A 25,938-nucleotide genomic window follows, 5' to 3' on the forward strand; every position below is an offset into this window, starting at 1 on the left:
TCACCTTGTACCCCCTCAGGGCATCCTGTTTGTAGGGACATTACTGGACACCACATTGATTCAAGCGTTCCCTCCAAGGTGTTCAAGATATTCAAGCTATGATTCTCATGTTTCAGAGAGGAATGATCATTCCATCCCTGACAGTCTTATGCCTGCTCGGTCTACTAGCCTCCTGCATTCTGTTGGTCACCTAAGCACCATGACCCATGAGGGCCCTCCAGTGGTGCCTCCACAGGCAGTGGGTCCAACACAGTGGAGATCTCCAAAGCTGTATCAAAATCATCAGCAACACTGCAGCAGATCTACATTGGAGGATTGTGGACAGCAGTCTTACACAAAGTAAAGCAATTTCACCCTCTCTTTTAATTGACAATAGTGATCATTAATGCCTCTACCATAAGGTGGTGAGCTCAACTGGAGAAATTAGAGATCAGAGGCCTCTGGTCTGCAGAGGACCAGATATGGCACATCAAGGCCTTCCTCCCTTCCATTCATGGTCAGGCAGTCCAGATCTTTCCAGAAAGCATAACTGCGATGTGGTACATTAACAAACAAGGGAGAGTATGGTCACAACTGCTCTATGAAGAAGCTGTGCAACTCTGGCCCTGGTTTCAGCACCATCAGATTTGCTTAGAAGCAAATCACCTTGCTGGACTGCTCATCTTGTGAGCTGACAGTCTCAGTCAGGGTCATGTTGCCGACAAGTGGCAACTTCATCTGGAGGTGGGGCACAGCATTTTCCAGCTTTAGGGAACTCCTCAAATAGACCTTTTTGCCACTCACAAGAACACAGTGCCTGAAATTGTGTGCCGTCCAGTATCCGATGCAGGGAGCATTGGTGGTCTAGTTTCACTGGACCACTCACTATGCCCTCCTTCCGGTCTCCCTCACAAGGTATTACCTCCTCTCTCAGTCACAGAGGTAGGTTCCACATCCCAGCTTCCAGATCCTACATCTGCATGCCTAGAGATTGAACAGGCCAACCTGCACCCTGAAGTGGTGGATATTATATAATGCTCACAAAGAGAATTCACCAGAACAGTTGATTCAGGCAGGTGAAAAACTCCAAAGATCCTCCTTAGGCCGGTTTATTTGACATTCTACATTTCACCCTCTTGCTGGCCCAACAGGGTTGTGTGCTGGATACTTTTAAAGGTGACTTAATGTCTTTATTAGCCCTTTAATTTTTACCTGACCAGCGGTCCCTCTTTGTCGCCCATTGTTATCGGGTAGTCAAAAGGGCTCACTAACAGTTTCTCTCTACTCCATTCAATATGCCTCACTGGGACCTCAGCCTTGTTTTCACATTCCTTATGTGTTCCTAGTTTGAACTGTTGCACAGTTTCCCTTTAAGGTTACTCATTTTTGAGACCGTCTTTCTGATCGCTATTAATTCTTCTATACAAGATACTGTATTACAAGCGTTATCCATTTACCTCTTTTTTTCCCCAGACAGGCTACTGTTGAGCACAACATCTCTCTACCTGCGAAAGGAATTACCCTCTTCCACTTAGCCCAGTCCATTACCCCTCTCAAGTGTTCTACCCTCTTCCACATCCAACGGAGGAGGAGGAAAGATTTCACCGTCTTGAACTCCCAAGTGAGCTGTCAGCATCTACGCGGACTGAACCGTGAATTCAGACTGGACAACCAGCTCTTCGTGTAATAAGTTATAAAGATGAAGGGCGAGGCAGTGCATTAAAGGACATTGTCAATACAGGTAATTCTGTGTTTCAATATCTGCTACGCCATGGCATGCAAGGAGCCACCAAAAAAGATATTTGAGATCATTCCACCAGAGCCAAATCATACACTTCTGCTCTTTCGAGAGGTGTGCCAGTTGCAGACATTTGCAAAGTGACAACCTGGACGTCCCTCCGTATCTTTGCAAAGTATTATTTTATGGACTCTGACGTGAGGAGGGAAGGTCACTTTGCTTGCTGAGTGCTTTAAGATATTTTTTTTTTATAAAACTGCCCATGCACCCGCCTCCTGGTGGGGAGACTACTTGGAGAATCTATTCAAAAGTTGAGGAATCTGCAGGTAGAATTATCCATCAACAGAAAAAGTTTATGACCTTCGGTAACACTCTTTTTTGGTGGATACTATATCTACCTGCAGATTCCTCACCGACTCACCCACCTCCCTGTTGTGTGGTTGGTTATGCCACATGTTCACTTGATGTGATTTCAATAAACTGTAGAAAACGACAACCACTTTATGGATGTTACTATCATCCAGTCTCCTCTGGGGCATGTTAAAAAGAATAGCAGATAACTGACATCATCTCATCATGGGTGCTTTATGACTCTAGTGACATCATGAGGCATTGCGTGAGGCACTGAGGTGCAGCTGGCACCCACTAAAGGCATGGGAGAGCTATTGAAGAGTTTCCTGATCCAGACTGACACCTGGGATATCCAAAAGGTGAGGAATCTGCAAGTTGATCAAGTATCCACCAGAAAAAGCGTTACTGAAGGTAAGTAACTTTGTCTTATGTTTTTGATCTGACATCAGTAACAACAGGTAGACCAGCAGTAGTATTTATTGATTTTGAAAAAGGGTTTGTTGCAGTACTTTGGATATTAGACAACTCTTTCTTTAATTACGAATATTATAAAAATTGATTAACTAGGTGGTGCTATTGTACAGTGAACCATCAGCCAAAGTGAAAACAGATCACGTGGTATCAGAAAGTTAGCCATTTCAAAGAGGGACACAACAAAGGTGTCCATTATCACCACTAATCATTGCCTTAGTTAAATAAATAACACTGGCAAAAACAGTGTGACCGAAGGAGGATACAATAAATAAGACAATCTCAGAACAAACTCATACTTATCACTATTCGCAGATCCCATTTTACTATAAACATATAGTGTGAAAAAAGATTAGCAGTCCCCCAGGACATAATACAATATTTAACCAAATTCTCTGGTCTCTCAGTTAACTGGAAAAAGTAATGTATATACCCAGTAAGAGAAAACTGAAAGGACACCTCTGCCCCTAGTGAATGTGAAACACTATAATTGGAGAAAAGTATTTTAGTAACTTGGAGTACTAGTTTATCAACACCCCAACCCCCCTCCCCCGCGCTCCCACATGTGATGAAAGGGAATAAAATAAAAGCAACTGCGGCACTGAAAGGGCAAATCAAATTTTGGGTCTCTCTGCCACTATCAGGGATAGGATGAATCACACTGGTAAAGATATTCATTTTACTACCCTTCCCTGTAATTTTGTATACCAAACTTATTGTACAAATTCCAAACAAATGGATTAGAGATTTGGATAGCATGTTAATCACACTAATATAGAGATCGGATAGGCGAAGAGTGGCAATAAACAAACTTCACTTTCTGTCAGATGAGGAAGGAATTGGACTTCCAAACTTCCAAAATTACTACTTTGCAGGGCAACTGTAATGGCTTGGTGGATGATTAGCTTTTGCTGCAGAGTAGAGGCTACATACGCCTTACAGCACACAAATAGGGAAATTGATCACATACCCAATAGATGCAAAATATAAACTCAAGAAAACAAATATTTTATCTGATGCAGCAATATATTTTTGGGATAGATGCAACAGGAAACTGAAAATAGAAACCAAAAATGCAATAAACCACATCAAGAGGGATGTGCCTAATGTTCATCAAGTAATAAAGGGAGAATTACCTAAATGGAAAGAGGTAGATTTAGAAAATTATACTAATGTATAGGGTACGACTGAACCAAAGTACTACTAGTAGTACTAGAAATGGGGCAGAGTAAAAGAAAAGATATAACCAGATTATTTAGAGTAATATAAGGCACAAATAGGAAGCCTGAGCATCTCAGAAAGAAGCTTGAATTAAATTATATATGTAAGAATTTAGGAGAAACATGGAAGCCAGTGCTGGCACGTACACTCGGGGTGTTATGAAATAGAAGAATTAACTATTTACAATATGACATACTACATAGAACAAATTGAACCCCCAAACAAATTAAAACTATATACCAAGAGACTCCTTGATGCTGCCACGAATGTGGCATGCAAGAGGCACATTTTTATCACATCATATGGCTGTGCCATATTTAAATACATCCAGGTAATCTATAACCAGAACATAGGAAGACATTACAGGGAAAGATTTAGCATACACACCCTAATATGCTTACTAGATTAGCTGCCTGGTTCATGGATTTGGGGACAGGTACTAGCAAACATGTAGGTAAAACCTGTAAGGCCTCATATGCACCCAGAGGTTAGGTATCCGTTGGGCTCAAAACCTCTCTATCAGAAATATTATTAACTTAATAAGTGTGATCTGCGCTACCCAATACCAAAAGTTTGCTTTTTTATTCTAATTAATGTACATTTGTCAATCATTCCGATTCCAACTAATGTCAATTGCATCTCAAATAAATAACGAGAATACACTGTAACTTAAAATTAACTGATAATATTTATTTAACAAATGATGTAAATACAAAATACTTGCTCCTCCTGTTTGTGATTAAAAGACTTCTTTCTGTTGTATAATAGATACACTGTGAAGGGCAATTTGCTTTTACCCAGGGCTATTTCTGATCACTAACACTTGTGTACTGCAATTAGCAGATAGTGACCCAAACCTCACAGAAACTAGCTGCTAAATGTTTTTTAATTACTAGACCAAGATGACACATTCATTGAGAAAGGGACTTTGAGGCAAATTGGTACTTAGAATCTGACATTCAGAGTTTGAGCAATTGATTAAAAAAATGGGCAGAATGGCAAACCTGAAGGGTTCGGTGAATAACTGCCAGAGTATTTGAAGAGCATGAATAGACATACGTTGATGCAACGATGAAAGTAAGCAAAAGTTTTAATTCCTCCTGACTTGAGACAGGACAACATAGTTGTGATCTGTCAGGCTGTTCTCCCATATAAGCCAAAAGCGTTCATGGGAAAGATTCTAGCACACATTTTGGCAAGTAGGTTGGTGAAGGTAAAAAACCTGACTTGACCTCCTTGACAAAAGTGGGCTTATGCCCAATGATCCACTGTGCCAAATCTACAAAGTATTTATAATTTAGCAGCACTGGTCAATTACATTGAAAAGCCACTGACCATAGTGTTGTTGGATTAGGAAGAAGCATTTGACTTGATTTAATGGCTATTCTCATACATGGGGCTGTACCAGATGTGATTAGGCATCTGTTTCAGAGCTTTGATCACTTGCTACATGCAAGTCCAGTAGCAGGAGGAGAATAATATTGGGTGGTTCGCAGAGCAATTTTCAATGTGTAAAGTGAACAAAAAAAGGGAAACCCCTCTCTTCATACCTTTTTATTCTGTTGATAGAGCTTCCCTTTACTTGATTCACTTGTAGAACTGGTTGGGAACTTAATGATTCTCAAGTCCCCAGATAATGAATATGATAATGGAGTTAGTTATGCACAGAAATAAGTGGCAGAAAATTGTTTCTTTCCTGTTTTGTAGTACAGATGCAGCAGTATTGCCAAATTGGCCCTTTCAAATAAAATATAAATAGCTGGAATTGTAGAGATGGGATATAATTTGCAAGCAGTGTATCTGTTCTTCATGTCAGGTGTAGAGCACTGGTTTTGGCTCTCTACAGCTCTGCCTACAAGAGCAGCAAGCACTAGTACAAATTACATAACCAAGCTACTTATATGTCTTTTAAAATATATTTAGTAGAGGATGGCAGTAATGGAAACACCTCACCTCACCAGTCCACAAATTATGTCAAATCAACGTGGATGCCAAAACCCTGAGGTTCAGCTGCCAAAAAGCCCCTCAATAATTCATAATAGTAAACATGCAAAGGGGAGGCACTCCAGTAGCCCAAAATCTGTTATTGTCAGAAGTAATATTCTTTTGAAATTTCAAAAGTAGTATTATATTTTCAAGAATTTAGCATACAAATTCGTCACATAATACTAAGCCAACCTAAAGCTTCGCTCAAACTGCAATAAAAATTAAAGGAAATGTGCCTGTCTTGTCTAAAATGCATCAGCTGCACTCAACATACACTGTAACCTTAAGAGAGCCAGCAGCTTTCATGCCTTGTGTGTAGTCTACTTACCTCCATCCTGTACTGTCAAAGAATGTCCTTTTCCTCACAAAATGCCAAAGAGAGCCCTCAAGGCCAGAGAGGGAGTTCATCGAAGAGGGAATTGTGATGAACTCAGGATGGATGAGAAAAATAAAAAGCAGATTGTAAAAGGGGAGGCCCCCAGAAAGAGGGGGCCCATCTACTGTTCCAGTTTCCTCCCATGAAAGGATCCATAGAGTAGAAATTCCATAAGCACTATCACAATTATTGTAAAAAAAATAAAAAAAATAGGCCTTCTACTGGAGCATCAGTCAGTGTCGAGGCTATCAGCACTGACATGTTCGTTGTCATGTACCGACCACTGTTTCTGTTGTACGATTGTCATTGCCATCAGTGCCTTTGACGTCAAGAACATCTCCTGCAACAACACCAGTCAGTGAACAAGATTTAATGCTGGTGCATCACAAACCGATGTCGATACACTCAGCAGTGGTAACAGCTTAACACTCTATAGCACATTTGTCAACATAGCTACATCATCTTATCTTGACACCAGTAATGTTTCTTTTACTTCTGTTGACTCTTAGATCGACACTGAGGCATTCCCTAGTGTCAGTTTATTCAGTTTCCTCAGTACATTCCGATGCAGTTGTCACCTTGGAAGAGACAGTTTTTCCAAAAAAACACCAAGACTGGTCAGTCTGACAGAAGACACTTTGCTAGTTCCTCTTCAGCCTTCAAACTTGACATCAATCCATGATACTCCAATACCACACAGCGTTTTCACTCCTATGACTGCAAAATCACCACAAGGAAAATCTCTGCCATTGGATCAGAGGACTACAGAAGGGACCTCCCCTCCAGGGCTACGCATCTGAAAGGCGCAATCGTTGAAGAACACCTTCTACATCTTTGAGCGCCTCTGGATATGACACAGGTATGTCATAAACTCCAACTTCTCCCCCAGCATCTCCACAATGTGCTTCTCCAGTAGATTATATCTTGACTTTTCAAGATGTTCTCATCATAGGTGCAGCAAAACTAAACATTCACATTGAAGTTCTGCAAAATTCAGTGTCATTAGGGAGACTTTACAACCAAGGGCCTCGCTAAGACCTGTTTTCCCTTTGGTTACAGGCTTCACAGAATTGGCAGAGGAAATATTTTATGACTCCAGCTACCTTAGAGTCTGCAGCGCCATGATTTCTTAAAAAAATGTTAGGCTTCTAATCTAGATCCAATTTTTGATAAGGCAATAACTTAAGCCTGATTCTGTCATAGTCTCTGCAGTCCACAAGAAACACGCTACAGCTCCAGAAAAATCAGTCCCTTCTGGAAGAAAGAGAAATAAAGATGGCTGCAGTGGGCAGAAAAGTCTGAGGTTCTGCTGCTATTGACCATAAAACAGCAAATTACTCTGCGCTTCATTGCAGATATGATAGGGATATGTGGGAATCTTTAAATAACTTCGTGGATGACTTACCAAAAGACAGGAGTCAAGATTTCCTTGACTTGCTAAAAAAGGACAGCTTATTTCCAATGAAGTGATCAGTGTGGCCATTGATGTGTTGGATCTAGCGGCGACTAATTTCTGCCATGGAATTTCTCTCAAACTTGCTTCATAGCATCATCTAATTTCTCTAAAGCCTGATGCCCCAAAAAAAATGAATCTGCCTTTTCAGGCTCTGTTCTCTTTGCAGATGAGGGAATGGAGACGGATGAAGAATGTGTTAGAGACTCTCAAAGCTGTAGGTGTTCCCAATTTTGCCACAGGAACAATAGACCAACTGTTCTTAATGTTTAGATGTCTGTGGACTCTCACTAAATCATTACTAAAATCCGAGGACACAGTGAGTCGTAATTGCAACCCGGGGACCACCTCAACACAATATACGAAAACAAATGCATGAATATTGAAATATTTTGTTTAATATACAATCAAATATAGAAAAAGTTTTAACATTTTCAGTTTTGTTTTTCTGTAAATACCTTATTAATTTTAATGTATTGTTTTAATTTTTGCAAATTAATTTTGTAAAACGGCAGCAGACCCCTTAGTAGGCCTCACAGACCACAGGTTAAGAACCCCTGCAACAGAAAATATCACAGGCAGAGGGTTCTACCCCCTCAATTGCCCTGTTACTCACAATGGCACCAACCAAAATAGCAACAGCTCCAGCACTCCCAAAGATCAAACTATGGCAGATGTCAGCAGCCACAGTATCTTAAAGAATCCACTCCTGTAGAATCCCACTTACAGAACAACACTCTACCTGTTGTGTTCACCACTCCCAATGGAGTGGGGAGCGTAGCAAAACATCTGATAGAGACTTCTAGTCTCAGATTCTTCACCTTTGAATATTCCCCAGATGTCAGACTAGATCCAGAAAAGTTTTCAGTAGTACCTCTGTGCACCACTTGGCGGCACCGTGCGTCTCCGCACTGATGCCGCTCTGCAAATGACGTGCAGAGACTATATAGATGCCACTCCAGCTCGCTGATGTCAGTTCCTTTCTTCCCACGCCACCAGATGTTGGAGTTGGAGCTACCTCTCATCTCTTTGAGAAACTTACCTCAATCAAAAACTTGTTTTACAGTGTGCTAAGGACTTGTCACCTCCCAAAATGGCAGGTTTTAAGCCCTATGAGGACTAGCAATCAGATTTGGTTTTGGTGCCTGGTGATGAGCCTGTAGTGAATGCACATTGATGAACCCAAAGGCTGTATGAGCCAGCGAGTTGAAACTCTACTTAGCCAAGCACTGGAAGGCTCCATAGCAAGACTGGTGCAAGACAAAAGTTTGGCCCTGTTCGAGACCCAGAAATCACAGTAGTCATTCCTAGGGTTGGTCTTCATCTTCATTGAAGTCTTCGGGTGAGTCAAAGAAGAAACACAAGAAATCTATGTGGTAATCAGCCCCTTCCCACCTCTCACAATCCCCTGAGAAAAAGCGCTGGGGTGGTGTCATACATCTCAGCCTTGTCCCAAAGTTGTTGAGCTTTGGAAGTGATCCTGCAACTTGTTCCAGCACAGCCCGAGTTCCCTGGGCCATCTGCTACTCCTAAGAAGATTAAAGAGTTCTACAAGGCTACCCTTTTGGATCCTTGCCAACTCCCTCTGGTGCATATGCTGGACCCAAAGAGCCAAAAGGCTCCCTACCAGGATTACTGCCAACAGATTCGACCTCCAGGCAGCCTCCTGCTCCAGTCTCAACTCCTCCTCCAGTGCCACAGTCCACGTAATTTCCTGGTGCTTCAATGCTGATGCGGACTCCTTTGACTCTGGAAGAAGAGACCCTAGTTGTCATCTCTGATGCCAAGTTGGAGCCGGTTCAACTTCGTCTGAGGCCAATATAGAGACCCCACTTCCTGCAGTAGATTTGCCTTCAATGAAACAGATGCACACAGCCCATTCCCTGTTCGACACGGATTTGGTCAATGATTATAAAGCAGGCAATAAGATTTACCAACTTATCATGAGAAGAATTGGTATGATGACCGGCTGTAGGCCAGTGGCCTTTATGTTACCTCCTGAGCTGGGACTACTCTCAACCCCTAGTCATGCCAAAAAGGAGAGTGTTTCTGACACCATGATAATGCATGGGGCAACCACAGTCCCTGACCTCCAGCTCCCCACCTTGGAGGTCACAACCAGTGTTCTTTCAGACATCCTTTAGCCAGGGCAAACATCCACTGAGCCCGTCTTGCCTTTTAGCAAGGCCCTTTAAGGTTACTCCATTGGGGGCATGGGCCAAACCTTGCTCTGACCACCCAGTCATCTTTCTGATTGCACAACGTCATTGCCCAGCTCTGGGTGACCCTGTGGTTTTATCTTAGCACCCATCTCCTGAAAAGCTTGGTGGTTCAGGCATCTGCAATTAATCCTAACCCCAACATCTTCCCTACTACTTCCCAGATCGGTAGTTGAAATAGGTGGAGACATTCAAGAAACAAGTCTTCTCGCCGACCAACCTTGGTGCTTTGATCAGTGAATGCCAGCTGCCCAGTAGGATGATATTTCCATGGCCTTTGAGATTTGGTTGCTCAACTCCTCACTGAGGTCCCTGAAGTTATTCATCCTGTCCTTGCCCAGACCATATAGGATGGTTCTGCCAAGTTCCACAATTAGTTGTGTCTTGAACACCACTGATTCCATCAGGCAGGCCATTGGCACCACTGTTGCCATTTTACACCAAGCTCGGCTGCAGTTCACTTTTTTCCATGCCATTCGACGGGACTCGTCTGTTTAAGGATATGGCAGATTCTGTGGCTCAAGCTGTTCATAGAGAGCAGTGCCATGGCATGCTCCCTGGACTTACCTCTCCAACCGTATAAGCCCTTCTTTTCTTTTTGTGGCTTCAGTTGTAGTACCCCATACCACCAGCCAATCCAACCTCCACACTGCAGCCAACAGATTTGCTGTTGAGGCTATGGTGCACACCTTCCCTGCGGTCAAGGTCTACTGGCCACCCAGTCCACTACTCCCCGTGTAGCCCCAACTGCCAAATCCAGTCAGGATCCACTGATTCTTGCTGGGTTAGCAGGCCATAACATTGTACAGGTGGGTCCTATAAATTGCTTGGCAGGGGTATGCCCTGCATTTCATTCTCACACCGCTGCACCTTCCATTGTCCCCCACCCCAGTGACTGACAAAGTGCCATCTCTCCATTTTGTGCTAGCCTTTTTTTGGCCAAAGAAGCTATGAAGAGGGTGCCCACGCCAGAAGTAGGACATGGTTGTTATTCCCACTACTGTCTGGTGCCCAAGAAGTACAGAGGCCTTAGTTCTATTCCTAACATGTGCCCTCTTACTTCCATGGAATTTCGATAGTTTTGTTGGTCTTGCAGGAAGCATATTTCTATATACCTGTCCTGCAGACCTATCAGCCCTACCTGTGGTTCTTGGATGGACAGGAGCATTTTCAGTTCGCTGTGCTCCCCTTTGGTATCTACAATGCCCCTAGGGTGTTTACAAAACTGATGGTGGTGGAAGCACAACTTTGGAGATCGAGTGTGCCAGTCTTCCCCTACCTCGATGACTAGATGTTGAAGGTAAGCTAACCCCAAGCAGTTGTCAACATCCTTTGTCACCTCCTGTCATATTTGGGGTTCATTATCAATGTGTCAAAGTCACACCTGACTCTTTCTCAGATGCTCCCCCTCATCTGAGCCATTCTGGGCACTGTTCTGTTTCATGTCTTTCTCCCAGGAAAGAGAGTCCAGGGCATTTAGGCTATAAACCACAATCTTTCAGACATGGTCCTGAATTTTTGTGAGGCTCATTCTGAAGCTGCTAGGACAGATGGCCAAGGACGCCAGGTGGCTTATGCGGGCCGTATAGTGGTATCTGAAGTCTCACTGGGCACAGCATCAAGATGATCTCTCTGTCCATGTTCAGATTTCATAGGAGACAGCAAAAGATCTGCTCAGATGGTTACTGGAATGTGGTGGGGTCAGTGGCAGACCCCTCTCTATTCCACACGGTGAGCTGACAGTGGTGACCGGTGCATCAGTTCTGGGTTGAGATAGCCGTCTGGAAGAGGGGAGATCGGAGGCCTCTGGGCTCTGGAGGAGTCCCAGCTCCCTTTCAAACTTCTGGAGATGTGGGCCATCCTCTTGTCATTGAAAGTTTTCCTTCCATCTATCAAGGGGAGGCTGGTACAGGTGCTCATGGACAACACCACTGCCATGTGATACTAGAATAAACAGGGCAGAGTGGGGTCACAGAACTTGTGCCAAGAGGCCCTGCGCCTCTAGAAATGGCCACTAAGGACCTGAACCTGTGACTCTGTCCCAGGCCAGCATCAGTGCAAAGCCACATGGCGCCACCTACCGGTGCACAGAAGTACTTCTGAAAGGTTTTCGGATCAAAAGGAAAGAAATCAGTGGCTGGATGGCGTCTCTACCAGAAAGAGTGTTAAGGTAAATAACTTGTACATCTGGGAGGATGTAGAAATATCCAATCACCATATAGATCTTATAAGTTGTTCAGAGCTGTTTCAATATTCAATTCCAGCCTTCACTGCCGTTGATTCCACCAAAAGGCAGCTCCAAAACACTAACTACACCAGCTCAAAGTGCAAATATCATCACTGATAGAACCGGGACCTCCATCACAACAAGGGAAAGGTATCTTTGTAAGATATATTTTCGGCCCCAAGATTGGCCCCAAATAAGAATTCAGACTCATACTAGTAATTAGGGGGGCCAACAAGTACATCAAATGACAAAAGTGCAGAATGCCAAATCTGCACCAAATTTATCTGCAACCTATGAAATTAGACTAGATGTGTGCTGTGCATCTAAGAGATGCTTTTTTCAACAATACGGTTGCGGTCAATCATAGGAAATGTCTTGAATTCCTAGTTGGCAAAATCCACTACAAGTACAAAGTGCTGTCCTTTGGCTTCCAGTCAGCCCCAAGAACATTTTCAAAATGCATGGCAGTAGTGGCAGCTTTTCTTCACAGAAAAGGATCTTTGTCTGCCCATATTTAGACAATTGGCTGGTAAAATCTCACATCTTGCCAAGCAGAAAAGGATTTTGACTACACTGTCGAGTTTTTTAGGCCTCCTAGGGCTACATGTGAATCTGGAAAAAGCAACCACATCTCTGGTTCCATTGTTTACTAATCTGGAAGCATCTCTTAATGCCATCAAAGGCATCCTTTAATGAAAAGAGTGTATTCCATTTTTCAAACCTAGTCACCACTTATTACATGCCACAGAACCAACAGTGGAAAAAGTCACCTTCCTGCTGGAACTCATGACCTTTTGCTTTTTTTTGTCATACAAAACTACAGTCTCTACTTGAGACCTCTACAGCAATGTTTGAAGAAATTATACTCCCAAGATCAAGGAAATTGGGAAGACAGAATCTTCTTTAATCAACAAACTCAACAGCCTTTTTGTGGTGGCTCAACAAGAAAAACATTCTTAAAGTTCCATTCCATCAACTTCTTCAAACTCAGATCATAGTGACCAATGCTTCCCTCACTGGATTGGGAGCTCACTTAATATTTCAAAATCAGGGTTTGTGGTCTCTGCTACAACAGCTTTACCTCAGCAATGTTCTTAAGCTCAAAGGAGTCTACACTGTCCTTAAAGCTTCACAACCAGCACTCCCAACAGAGTTCTAGGACAGACAGACAATACCACAACACTGCACATAAGAATGAGATTGATAATTCTGTCATTAGAGGTTTAAGCAATCTAGCAGTGGTTGTTGGTGGGAAATCTATCCCTCCATGCTGTACATCTACAAGGTCTCCAAAAAACAATAGGCAGTCCCCCTCAGCCAACAGTTATATGAAAACCATGAATGGGAACTTGGCAAAGACGTTTTATGGTCAATTTCAAGACTGGGGTGACCCAGAATTAGATATTTCACTCACCCAAAATGTCCAGACTATGAATCCAGAATGTGGGAACCACATTCAATAGGCAACACTCTTTTGATGACATGATGGAACAAATTTCTATACCCTTTTCCTCTGATACCAATAATACAGTCAGTAATCATAAAGTTCAAATAGTCTCCCTCAACCATGATTCTGATAGTTCTAGAGTGGCTGTGACATTGGTGGTTTCCAGAGTTACTTTACCTATCATTCAAACCCCACAAGAACCTTCTATGCAATCACAATCTGTTGTCCAGGATGGAAATGAAGGTCCTCCACACATATATACAGGCCATGAATGTGGCAGCATGGCTCCTGAGGTCATCCAGTATAGACACTTCAATCAATCACCTGAATGACAATTCTCAGAGAAGTTAATAGACCACCTACCAGGAGTTTGTATACAAGTACATGTAGTTTGGTGCCTTGACAAAAATAATAATAATTTATCCTGCCAGCAAAATGTCATCCTTATTTATCTATTACATTTGGCAAACCTCAAACTTCAATTTTGCACGAGCAGAATGATCCTGACAATTATGATGGCTTATTACGAAGGCCCAAAACTAAAGGTCTTCCTTCACAATCCCGGTCATCAAAGACTTCACGGAGGGATTAAAAATATATACTCTCCAATTAGAAGGCCTGCTCCCCAGGAACTTAATCTAGTCCTCCTAGCCTTTATACTCCACCACACTTGTACCTTCATCAGTATGGCTGACACAGGAACACCTGTCCTATTTTAGACCTCCTCCTTCTCATTGCCTTCCTGAGGAAGGATACATTTAAGATTTTCACACTGGCCCACTTCTTGTTTGCCCTGAATCCCAAAGACTGAATGGTAAGATTTGGCTTGCAAGATGTTTATTTCCACATAACCTTCCTGCAGACCCATAGGCATTACCTGCAGTTCATGGCAGTCCAGTAGCATTTCCAGTTTGTGGTGCTTCCCTCTGGCCTTACCAGTGCCTCTCATGTTCCCAAAAGTGATGGTAGGAGTTGCTGCATATCTTTGGGGATACCAATCTTCAAATACCTTGAAGACTGGCTGTTAAAGACTGGGTCACCCCACGCATTCATAGACCATCTCTGACGATGGTGAACCAGTCAACGTGCCAAAGTCAAACCTGATTTCTTCTCAGATGCTCTGGTTAATCAGAGCTCTATTCGTTACAGTGCCTGTCCCCTTTCAAGACATTTGGGCTTATGATTCTGATGTTTCAGATTCTGGCCTGGATGCCAATCAGGATTGCATCAAGGCTGCTTCAACTCTTGGCCACTTTCATCCTGCTAGTCAACCATGCGAGATAGAACATGCAAGCGCTGCAAAAGGATCTAAAGTCTCAGGAGAGTTTCAGGGGAACCTATTGGATTACATCTGGATTTCAGAGGCGATTGCAAAAACAAAAAAGAATCTACAGTGGTGGTTGCAGACTGCGATTAAACCAGTGGCAAACCCTTTTCCCTACACCAACCAGAGGTGATGGTCACGGATGCATCACTTCTTTGATGGGGAGGTCATCTGGAAGAGAACCGGTTCAAGGTGCTCACCCACACGATCAAGGCCCTACACGACTCCAGACCTGCCTACATCAAACACCACCTAAGATTCCACAAACCTTCCAGACACCTCGACTCTGGCTCCCTCACACCGGCCCATAACCCCCACATACAGCGCAGGAAGGGAGAAGGACGCTCTTTCTCCTACCTCGCAGCCAAAGCCTGGAACAGCCTCCTTCTGCACCTTAGGACCTCCCCTACTCTATAGGAGTTACGTAGGATGCTGAAAACCTGGCTCTACCACTGATACCCTAGTCCCTGCCAGTGACTAGATACCCTCACTGGTGACGAGTCGCACTTTGCAAGTTGACTGATTAATTGATTGATTGAGATCAGAGTACTCTAGCAGAAACCCCACCTCCCCGTCAGTCTGCTACAGTGAGAAAATCCATCAAAAAGATTGTTACCACAAGTGAGTAACCTTTTCTTCTCAGACAAGCTGGTGTTGAGTACTTGAGCTAGATTTCTGACGAAGGTTTTAATTCCTTTGAATGTCAAGCACGCTATCACTCTTCTGACTTTCTTTCGCCCACCTTCCCCCTCGAAAGAGTAGAGACTGCATGCCTTATTCTCAAGCTAAGCTTACACTTTTGGTGTAATTTTACTGTTTTTTTTTGCTATTCACAAACTACAAGTGTAGTTTTACTTATCGTATTTTTATGACTGCAGAGACTTACAACCAAACATGTAAGTTTACCTTTTTGAACAAGGCCCTCTATCGTTTGGAGCCCCAGAGATCCATAGTTTCTACATGGATCGTACATCGGACCATCGGGTGTACTGTCAATCCTTTGTGGGTTTCTGAGGAGCAAAGAAGGGCAAGGCAGTATAGAAAAGAGCTATCTCTAGGTGGATAGTTTTCTACATAAAAATCGGCTACAAGCTAAGAAGCAACCTCCTAAAGGATTGAGGGCTCATCCCTCTAAAGCCAAGGCTGCTAGTGCTGCGCTGTCCCTTGGACTGCCTGTCTTAGATATCTGTGAGGCTTCTACGTGGACATCAGTGCAGACATTTACAAAGCACTGTTGCCTTGACAGTCAGGTGGGCTAGGTTGAACATTTTGCCCATTCTGTCCTACAGGCCTTTTGACCTGGGCCACTCCACAGACCCACCACGTGGCGAGACAATGCTTTGGCATCTATTCAAAAGGTAAGGAGAGTCTGTGGTAGAACTATCCATCAGAAGAACACGTTACTCACCCTTGGTAACTCTCTTTCTTATGGATATTCTTACCATAGATTCCTCACTGTCCGTTCCTGTTCTTTGGAATGGGCTCTTTTCCCATCTACAAAGATCCCAAACTAGGGCTCTGCTCACGTCTGATGGCACGGACAAGCCTTAGAAAACAAATTATGTCAGAGCACCTGTGTGGCGCCTATATGCAGGCCCACTCTCCACTTCTGGAGTGGAGCAGCACAGTCAGTGTGGAGGCACACAATACTACCTGCCTGCATGCATGAATGCTGCTTCTAAGCTTCCGCACCCAGTCTGACACAGGAAGGATTTTCATAAGGTGAAGAGCCTCCTGTTTAGCAAGAGTATACACCAGAAAGAGCGTTATTGAGGGTAAGTAGATTGTTCTTTCCTACTCTACTTTTCTTATATGATCTTTTAGCACCCACAATATAGAAACTTGCCTTGAAATTGCATAAAAGCTATTGTCAGACATTTTACACTGGGATGAAAATGAAAGATTGTGACATCTTGAACAAATGTTTTAGATCAGGCAGTAATTGTGAATTTGACTACTGGATTTGCTAAGTGTTTGGATGCTTTGAGAGGAGTCATCACTCCCTTGAATATTGGAGCAGGAGGTTTCAGAGGGATGTGTCCCAATATTTACATGTAGTTGGTGAATTTAGAGAAATTGGATATGGTATCTTTACAAGTGAGAGTCCTGTACTTACACTTTCTAATTAGATCCCTTGTCACCTGTATCCGCTTATCCTATGGCAGACTGACAGCACAATTCATATACGTTTATTCATGATCAGAATTGTTGAATTGCTAACTAGATGCCAATAGGAGTCAACTGAATAGTGTATTATAAGGGGAGCCTTCATGCACATGTGTGTTTTGCGATTTAACTGCTAAGTTGTAGGGGATAATCTTTGAAAGGATTTCATTTACTTTTGGGTGGCTCTATCAAAGTGATGATTTAAGGACTGGACTTGTCCTTCAATAAGATTGTATTTATTGTAAATGCGGTAGTTAGGTTATTCTAGATGAAGTCATACAGACATCCCTCTGCCCCAAGATTTGATAACTGGTTGTGCTCCCGTTTGGAAACCATTTCTATAAGGTGCATGATATTGATTTTAACTCCCTAAAGTAGGTAGACGTTTATAGCTAAATTTATTTTAAGGAGATTATGGGACAAGATTGTAGGTAGTTGAAAGTTTTAATATGCACAGTTTTTTTGGGCTCCATAGATTCTGGTTGGTCATGGTATTTAGGAGATTGAGACTGGGGGGGGGGTTTGGGGGGTGGGGGGGGTGGCTAACCGCCCAAGATGGTGGCCGCCTGATCACGGAGCTCTCGACTCGGGTCCGCCACATAATTGAATCCGCGGACAATCGGGATAATTTTGCACCGAAACAAGCAGCAGCCGAGGGGAGGAAAGAACGAGGCGCATGGGGAGCGAGTTAATCGGCCGATCGGACCCCCAGAAAACGCTGGGGAAAACGAGAGAAGGACAAGGCCTGTAATTAATGGCCGCCGGCAGAGCGAGAAACGAGACGGAACTAGGCGCGGTGAGAGCCGAGGACGTGCGCCAGTGAGAGGAGCGCGAGAGATCCGAATCCGCTGCCAGTAGAGGAGGCGAGGTCAGTGAGTGTGGGGGAAAACAGTTGGCGTGTCGAGGACGGCCGCTCCCTCTTCCCTTCCTTCCCCCTCCCGCCACACCTAGTTAATAAAACCGCAAAGGCGGCGGTGGGGGCCACGAGGCACTATTTGCTAGGTTGCACCTGGAAGAGGGCTCTTGAGAAAATAGGGATAAGCCCTCTGGAACGAGAAGTAGAAGAATTTAAAACGCTGACTGGTTGAGGTCCGGAGGGAACCTGGCGCTCTGTGATGGGCGTGGGGGGACAGAAGATACGCACAGGGCACAGCGACGATCGTTTGTGGACCCTGGTTCGAGAATGGACCGGGCGTGATTGTTGTGGGCAGCCTGTCGACACTGTGGTGTGCCGGAGCCACGGCCGACTTCCTGGCGCTGCCTACCCATAACCACGTGAGGGCATGCGGTGATTGCTCGGCCCCCACTGCCAACCACAGAGCCTGAGTACAAATTTAACGCCGGAGCTCACTGGAAGGCAACGCAAAATTACATGGCCAACCATGGGCCGCACCAAAGGTAAACACCCAGAGAATGGAGAAGCTTCTGGCCCTAGCAACCCAGCACTGGAAGCACCAGTAAAAAACCCGGCGGACAAACTTTACCTTATTCTGCAAGAAATCAAAGACTCTCGACAAGCAATTGAGAACAGGCTGGGCTCTTTCACAGCAGAACTGAGTATCCTAAGAGATGACCAAAAAAAACTATCTGATAGGATACAGAAAACAGAATCTAATATCGCAGAAATACTGCCAACCCATAATGAAAACCGAACCGCCATTGAGCTACTTCAACGACAAGTGCAGGCTCTGCGAGAAAGAGCAGAAGATGCAGAAGGGCAGTCAAGACGCAATAATATCCGCATACTAGGAATCCCGGAAGGAAAAGAAGGGGAAAAACCCAACACAATATGTGGAAGGATGGCTGAAAACAATCGCCGAGGAACGCCTATCAGTCCACTTTGTGGTAGAGAGAGCACACCGTATCCCAAGCAGGAAACCCCCGCCGGGTGCACCAGCCCATCCCTTAATAGCGCGGATATTAAACTTCAAAGACAGAGATACCATACTACAAATGGCAAGAGAACTTGATCCCATTATAGTGGACATTGCCCAAATCTCCTTCTACCCAAACTACACTATGATAGTTCAGAAACGCAGAACATCTTTCCAAGGAGTAAAGCAATGACTGAGCGGAAGAGGTAACATATGCCCTCCTATTCCCTGCCAGAATGCGGATCTCATACAACCAAAAGACTCTCTTCTTTGAGACCCCAGATCTGATGTGTGCCTGGCTAGATGAGACCTTCCCATAGTCAAAAACTAGAGAGCCAAGTGATACCCCCCCCCACAGAACAATATCACCAACCCCGCCGAGACAAGCGAAACAGATCACAAACTCAGAGGAAAAAAGCGGGCCTGACACCCCAACAAGCACTAGAAGGCCAAAACGACCCGATACAATCAGCATACTCCCTACAGGAAGTGAACTCCCCCTCATGTGGTGTGGCCTCATCAATGCACCATGGCATCGGACTCAGAAGGGAGCCTGACGCTATTTCCTGTAATCACCCCACAAACGGCACGAGACCTGTGTTGATCACTCCCCTCAATGCTAGAAACTGTGCTACACCCATACTTCTTGGGGCCCTGAGGCCTCCTTCCAAGTGGCGGGCTCGGGCGGTAGAGCTCTGCGGTCTTCCTAACCCACTAAAGAACCGCTATTTACCGGCAAGAACCATAGACTCCACATCTTGTATCGCCCCATTGCGTAGGCTCCTTACTATTTGTATGCTTTTGTAGTAATAGAATAGTTATGTATTACAGAAAAGTTTGGCAGAGCTGGTTCGTGCTCTACCCGGTATTTCAATTAGGATTTAGTATTGTTTACTGTTACACACAGTTTTCATCCACAAACAATTCATACATGCTAATACAAAGGTGACACCAGACATGGAGAGTCCAGGGAGGGATAAAGAGGTTAACACCCCAGAATGACTACACAACATGAGTACAACATTGTCACTTGGAATGTAAGGGGAATGGGAGCCATACAAAAGAGACATAGAATATTGGCCCAGCTAAATCGCCGAAAAATACACATTGCTTATTTACAAGAGACCCATCTTACCACCCATGAAGTATCAAAACTCCGTAAGAAATGGAGGGGACAATTTTTACACACATCATACTCATCGTTCGCACGTGGGACGGCTGTGTGGATCAGGGCCAGTGTACCTTTTGAAGTACTAGATACCAAATTAGACGTGGAAGGCAAATACACTCTAATTAAAGGCAACCTAGATGGGAAACCCATAGTAATAGGTAGCATTTACGCCCCTAATGACAGACAGGATGCGTTTCTGGAGAGACTATCAAAGACACTGATACAATGGGCACATATCCCGTGGGTATTGGGGGGAGACTTTAACGCAATACTTGATACCGGCCTAGATCATAGTAGCCCACCACTGTCAGGGACGAATGTCCAAAAACAAGCGGAGGCGCTAAAAACTTGGCTACAGGGCTGGTCACTTAAAGATATATGGCGGGCCAAAAATGCTGGTATGAGGGAATACTCTTTCTACTCCCATCCACATAAAGTTCACATACAATTAGATTGTATGGTATGCACAACACTGTTACAGATACAAGTGACTAAGACCACATACCTGGGAAAGACGCTCTCTGACCATAACTCTTTAGAACTGACCATATTATGGGGTCGATCATCCACGCCTATCCCTACGTGGTGGTTACAGCCATCAGTACTAGAGGACACCCCCTTGAGGGGAGAAGTGAGCCATACGATCTCCAATTGTTTTAAAAACAACACAGGGTCGGCGTCCTCCCCCCTGATAGAATGGGAAGCGTTCAAAGTAGTGATCAGAGGTATGAGAATGAGCAATATATTGGGAGTGTGGAAAACACTGGTGCGAGAACTGCAACAACTAGAGAGCAGGCTGGGAATACTGGAAAAAGAATCCATATCACAGCCCCACAAAACCCAACATCTACAGGAAGCAAGAACCGAGCACACACAACTCCTTGAGAGACTGAGAAAAATCGACTATGCAAAATATAGGGAACGAGCACATAGCGAGGGAGACAAGGCGGGTGCACTCCTGGCAAGATTGATTAGTGATGATCCACCCCCACTCCTATAATACATATCAACATCCCACACCAAGGAAATATAACAATCCAAACAAGAAATCAACAACGCTTTCCCAGATTATTACACAGCCCTATACGCTGCCCCACCATTAAGAGAAAGAGCAGAAATTAAGGCCTTTCTAGCTAATATCGACCTCCCAACACTCCATGAAGAGTCCAGAGAGAAACTAAGCGCCCAACTAACACAAGGAGAGATACGAGAAACTATTAAAAACATGGCACGAAACAAGGCGCCGGGCTCGGATGGGCTCCCATCCGAGTTTTACTCCACATACAGCGCACAGCTTGCCCCACACCTGGAGCGATTATATCAAGCCTCACTGGCAATGGGACATCTCCCAGATACTACCAAACAGGCAATAGTGACCTCCCTCCTAAAACCAGGTAAGGATGCAACTTACATTTCATCCTACAGACCGCTATCCCTACTGAATTCGGAGTATAAGATATTAGCAAAAATATTAGCACAGATACTTCTTGGCTATATTGGTGGCCTGATCCATACGGATCAATGTGGTTTCACCCCATCCAGATGCACCTCCCTCAATATACGCCGCTTATACCATGTAATGGACGCGGCCAGGAAGGGACTCCCACATGCGGGGTGGCTCTCACTAGATCTACGACAGGCTTTCGACTCTTTACATTGGGACTATATGCTGGCAGTGCTGGAAAAATTTGGGATTCCCCCGGAATATGCAAAATGGGTCCGCCTCCTATATGCTGAACCAACGGCAAGAGCACACACAGGGCAGAATATATCTGACTCTTACCAACTAAATAGAGGCACTAGGCAGGGATGGCCTTTATCCCCCCTATTGTTTGTCCTGGCAATAGAACCCCTGGCACAACTACTGAGACAAGACAGCGGATCATGGGGAATAGACATAGAAAATACAAAACATGCAGTCTCACTATATGCAGTTGATATTATATTATATATCAAGGACCTCCGGCAACCCCCGATGCAATAGCATCTATTTTCCAGAGGTTCACACCACTGTCAGGGCTGGCTATTCATTTTAACAAATCTATTGCATTCACCTTCTATGAAACAGAGGATGATAATACAATACCATTTGGCGAACAACAGCTACAAAAGGCCACAAACACATTCCGATGTCTAGGTATCCAGATATATCGGACCACGACAGATCTACTAGAGGGGAATCTAAAGAGAGCCATGTCCGCACTTAGACCACAAATCCAATTTTGGATCACGCTGCCAATATCGATAGCGGGCAGACTAGCCCTGGCCAAAATGGTAATGTTGCCCCACCTCCTATATTATTTCACAAATTTAACAATAAGAGTACCAGAATCCTACTTTAAAACACTCAACTCAATGCTACTAGATCTAGTATGGGGAAGAGGTAGGCGTCGGATAAGTTTGCTTAAACTGCAGATGTCTGTGGACCAAGGAGGTATGGGTGCACCGGATTTTAAAGCATACTGCGTAGCCAGCCAACTTCAATGGCTAGCATATTGGCTGGCCGGTCGCAACCTCCAAGAAATGGAATATACTCAACTAATGTTTGACAAGGGCAGCATACATGCCCTGCTGTGCCCCGGGGGCCAGAGCCCCAGAAACACTCCGCTCCTTCTAAAGGTGGCCTTGCAATACTGGAAATTATCGCTAAAATACACCTCCGACATACTCCCTTACTCTCCCAATATACCATTGCTGGGCCTACCAATTACAGCAGGTACACTAACTCACAACACACTATTCAGCTGGACACAGGAGGGAATAACCACAGTTGGTGCCCTATTCAAAGACCAGCGATTACTTACCCATACAGACTACATCTATGAACACGGTCTGTCCCCCTCATGCTTTCTCCTACATGCTAGTATTACACACTATGTCAAGAAACACTGGATCATAGACAACAAGCCTCCTACACAAAATCTTGTCCGGGCTATATACACTGTGGGGCAGGGTAGCCACTTAATAAAATGGCTATATAAGGGAGTCAGAACTCACCTGGCATATCCCTTGTTAGTGCTTAAAATCAAATGGGAAACAGATATAGATAAGGAGCTATCCGAAGAAGACTGGTCCAACATACTTAAATATCCAAACCAAATATCTCGGAATACAAGATTCAAATTTATTCAATTTGCCATACTGCCTAGGGCATACCTCACACCACATAGACTACATATCCTATACCCGGGGACATCCTCGGCATGCCCCAGATGCAGAGTGGAGGATGCTGATCTACTACACATGCTCTGGGACTGCCCTGGTATAGCGGCATACTGAAAAGGAGTAACTACCATGTTAGGCAAAATAATTGCTAACACCATACAGTATACTACAGAGGCATACACACTTGGTATGCTCCCACGCTTAAAGAAAAAAAAAAAACAATAACCAGACTAATAAATCTGTCACTGCTATTAGCGAAACACCTTATAACAAGACGATGGAAAGCAACCATAGCTCCCACAATAACTCAGTGGAAAGCAGAGGTGATGGAATGGGGGAAAGCAGAGGGCGCGGCACTTAGATGAGAAGATAACACTGGAATGAGAAAATGCCTGGTAGCCCCAGACTGGGATGCACTAATGGAAACTTTTGAGACATTGGGTAAAGAAGAAGGTGGATAGACAAAACACACAAAGGAATAGACACGTCATAGCCCCCCAATGGACTAGAAACTAGAAAGTTAAAAAAATTAGAACAGAAGAAATTTGTGACCTGGTAACCAATAACCCCTTGTATAATTGGAAGAGATGACTAAGTGGTAGACAAAAGTTAAGCAGAGATGTTAAATGGTTAAAAAAAAAAAAGGTTGGAATAGGCAATAAAATGTAACAATTTACTGTATAAACTGTTAAAAGAAAAAGTGGAAAAATGATTCTGTATCACATAACAAAAGTTATAGAAAGACGTTCTGAGAACAACAATGTATGCAATGCCTTGACAACAATAAAAAAATATGTTTTAACAAAAAAATAGGATATTGAGACCGGGTTAGTTCAGCTTTCTTACTGTTGTTAACTTTCTTACCTTCTTTGTTTCCTTTCATCTTTTGCTTTTCTTTTCATGTTTCAACTCAGATTCACTTTAACAGATTTTATAAAAATGTATTGCCCATTGTTTTAAAAAGAATATAGAAACATAATGAGGGCCCTAAATATCTTTTTTCAGGAAAATGAGACCTTGCAGAATGGCATTGTCCAGCGCAAGCTAAAGTATGAGGTATGTGATTCTTAAGAGATGGACGTAGAATTCTGAAATTCCAGCTTGTTCAGAAATGAAATGATCATAATGTCTGCCTAATTGAATTGACAAATTCATACCATATTCTATGCTTTAGTCGAAAAGTTGGTGCTATTTTAATAACACTAAAAAAAACTGTTTGGTTCTTGGAAATGGGGCTGAAATTGCATGCTGCTTTGGTGGAGGCTCTTTTTGTAAATCTTGATTTGCAGCAGTATCCCTTTCCTGAGTCTCTCTAAATTTAGTTCGGCAATTTATTATCAGACATCAAATGAAAATTCTTACTTTGAAATTTATAATGGGGACTTACTTTATTTGCCTTCATGTTTTCTTTTCTATCACATTGTAGTTTCCATTAGAAGTTCATGTTTTTGTGTAAACTTCCAGGGAGTGAAAAATCAAGTTTTGCCTCGCTCAGGGGCTTCTTATAGAGTTGTGTGCTGTTTTGTTTGATTACACCTGGAGACTAGCCACATATGCATTTATTTAGCCTGACTTTGTTTTTTAGTAGTATCTTAAAGACTTGTTGTGCTTTGGCATTCCTGAAGGCATAGAGAATATTTTCACCCTGATTATGCTTGGTCAAAATAGTGTCAAACAAAGACTTTCTATTTAAATTATGATACTTTGTGAGTATAAATGCTTTTTCTAGCAGCTGAAAAAATAGGTGCTTTTACACTGAAAAGTAGCCTGAAAAAGATGGTTGGGTTCCAGTCATTTTAATCATTGGCAGGCTACAAAATATTTCCACATGCTTCATGGACATGATTGTTCTTGCGCAACACCCTTTAAAATATATTCTCTTTCCACCATGTTATTAATCCTCATTTTATGTGCTGCTGGCTGTTTATTCTAGTAAAAATGCTTAGTTGGAACACAGTAGGTCCTATGAGTTGGTTTGTTAAAATAATTTGAATGGCATGTCATCCCTTCATTCACCCTGTGGATATCTTCGGCAAAAAATAAACTACCAATAAAAGAGTAAAGCCCAGCCTTTCTCTCACTGAAACAACCTTCCATGTTTTTACTTTGTACACCATTGCCAGTCTGAAGATGTACTTCTAATACTTCTTTGAGGGTCCATAAGGATAACATTATGATAGACTATGACATTATTGTACACCATTTGTGAGGAAATGCCTCCTTGGCATGGTTACCCCCTAACTTTTTGCCTTTGCTGATGCTAAGCTATGATTTGAAAGTGTGCTCGGACCCTGCTAACCAGGCCCCAGCACCAGTGTTATTTCCCTAAACTGTACCTTTGTCTCCACAATTGGCACAACCCTGGCACTCAGGTAAGTCCCTTGTAACTGGTACCCATAGTACCAAGGGCCCTGATGCCAGGGAATGTCTCTAAGGGCTGCAACATGTCTTATGCCACCCTAGGGACCCCTCACTCAGCACATGCACACTGCCTCCTAGCTTGTGTGTGCTGGTGGGGAGAAAATGACTAAGTCAACATGGCACTCCCCTCAGGGTGCCATGCCAACCTCACGCTGCCTGTGGCATAGGTAAGTCATCCCTCTAGCAGGCCTTACAGCCCTAAGGCAGGGTGCACTATACCACAGGTGAGGGCATATGTGCATGAGCACTATGCCCCTACAGGTTCTAAGCAAAACCTTAGACATTGTAAGTGCAGGGTAGCCATAACAGTATATGGGCTGGGAGTTTGTCAAACACAAACTCCACAATT

At 43.6% G+C, this 25,938-nt stretch overlaps 1 protein-coding gene across 2 annotated transcripts in view; it reads left to right on the forward strand.

The window, feature by feature from the left end:
- The window catches only part of KIF16B (kinesin family member 16B), a 1,953,564-nt gene that overhangs the window by 1,284,942 nt on the left and 642,684 nt on the right, over positions 1-25,938 (forward strand). For both annotated transcript variants that reach the window (XM_069234094.1, XM_069234093.1), the window contains exon 22: positions 24,174-24,224. In XM_069234094.1, the coding sequence (XP_069090195.1) occupies positions 24,174-24,224 (51 nt within the window). The remainder of the gene's footprint in view (positions 1-24,173; positions 24,225-25,938) is intronic.

This window comes from Pleurodeles waltl, chromosome 5 (genome assembly GCF_031143425.1).
Source record: "Pleurodeles waltl isolate 20211129_DDA chromosome 5, aPleWal1.hap1.20221129, whole genome shotgun sequence".
Classification (NCBI taxonomy): domain Eukaryota; kingdom Metazoa; phylum Chordata; class Amphibia; order Caudata; family Salamandridae; genus Pleurodeles; species Pleurodeles waltl.